General features: G+C 39.8%; 1 protein-coding gene across 1 annotated transcript; it reads right to left on the bottom strand.

Annotated features, from left to right (window-relative positions):
* Window positions 1–248: 248 nt before the first annotated feature.
* On the bottom strand, window positions 249–1,226 carry LOC132039148 (uncharacterized). Its single transcript, XM_059429689.1, has one exon. The coding sequence runs from the start codon at window positions 1,224–1,226 to the stop codon at window positions 249–251; it is 978 nt and encodes a 325-aa protein (XP_059285672.1).
* Between the last annotated feature and the right edge of the window lie 456 nt (window positions 1,227–1,682).

Genomic DNA, 1,682 nt, shown 5'->3' with positions numbered 1-1,682 from the left:
TTTGTTGACTAGCTCGAAGAGAAGCTGATACTGTGGCTTCACTGCTTCTTGTACAGAGTTTCAGTGATCACCCGCTTTCCTATTCGAACTATGATACCTTTAAAGTCGTCTGAGGCCTTGATTGCTTTGTCATTTCCCAGTTTTTTAATTCCTTCACTTGGGACATTCAGAATTTTTCCCACCTGAGCTTCATCCAATGTAAACTCAACTTTTCCAACCTCGCAGACCAGGGTATGACCATCAGTATACTACAGATTCACAAAGAAATCCGCTACTGCCTTCTCAGTGACTAATGCAGGCCTTTCAAGAAGATGATCCCAACTCTGAGCTCTCAAGATCTCTACTAAATCATCAAATCCTTGGTTCCCAATTGCCTCTGGATCAAACACTCCGCCAAGAAACACTTTTTGACCTCTTAAATTTTCTTGTCTCAAGTTTTCTTCATCCCTTTTAGATTTTCCCTTTTTGCTGGAACCAGGTCCTTCAGTCGAGATTACTTTTCTTTTCTTAAAGGGACCTACTTCCCCACTGACTGGGCTCTTTCTCTTCTTAGGAGAGGGGGTCACTTCCTTTTCCTTTCCTATTTTTTCAGTGACTTTCTCAGCTTCCACCTTACCCACATTTTTCTTTTCATCAATTACAGATCTCTTCTTTCCATTTGAATTGTTTCTTTCTAGAGGAGCTTCCTCCTCTGTCTCTTCTTCTTCTTCTTCTTTATCAGACACAGTCACAACTTTCTCTTCATCTATCAAACGACTCAAGTTGACTACTTTTGCCAACTTTCTATTCCTTCTAGTGCTCTTCTCCTTATTACCTTGAAGAGCAGAGTAGAGTTGTGATGTGGCCCTTCGTCTAGTGATAGGAGGTCCTTTTTCTCGAGCGGATGTGGGTTTACCCTTGCTTTTACGTACTTTTGAATGTGCACTTTTAGTTCTACACTTGAGGAACTTTCCCAAAGCTATATCCTCATATGAGTTTATCTCTTTTCTTTCAGGATTTTTCTTTGCAGATGATTTTGTGAGACCAGGTTCCTTTTCTGAGCGGTCTTCCCAGGAGACAACAACTGTAGATAGAGGTACAATATCCAAACAATCTCTTTTAGAATCGGGTCCTTCGTTCATCTCCTTTGTTCCGCTGGAATTTTCCTGTTCTCTTCTAGTTTTTACGACTTCTTTTTCAAGTTCTGCTTCAACAGACAACTTTTGCAGAAACTTCATCAACAACATCATTCACAACCTTTCTGACAATGTCATTAAGTTAGTCATCAATATTTTCAAGTCCAACACTAACTTTATCACTTTTTATTGGCAATTCTGATCCAGATTTTTCATTGATTTCCACATTTTCAACATTTACTTCTCTTAATCTCTCGATGTTCTCACCCACTACAGAACCTTTTTGTCTCTATTCACCCTCAGCAGCTATGACATCCACAGTTATCTCTTTAATCATAGGAGTACTCAAATTCTCCGCACACCCAGCATTTAGAGGTTCTTGATTAACACATCTCTCTACAACTTTCTCACTATTTTGAGAATATGGGTTACCTGAATTTTGAGACATTTCCTTTGGAACCCTTAGTTCCCTTTCGAGTAGGTCCTCTTCTACTATCGAGTGATCTTCGGTGATATCCTTACTTGTCACCTCCATCCCGTCATCCTTCTCAACAGTTTTCTCATAGA

Source organism: Lycium ferocissimum, chromosome 12 (genome assembly GCF_029784015.1).
Source record: "Lycium ferocissimum isolate CSIRO_LF1 chromosome 12, AGI_CSIRO_Lferr_CH_V1, whole genome shotgun sequence".
In the NCBI taxonomy this organism is placed as follows: Eukaryota; Viridiplantae; Streptophyta; class Magnoliopsida; order Solanales; family Solanaceae; genus Lycium; species Lycium ferocissimum.
This window is presented reverse-complemented; position numbering and strand designations above follow the sequence as displayed.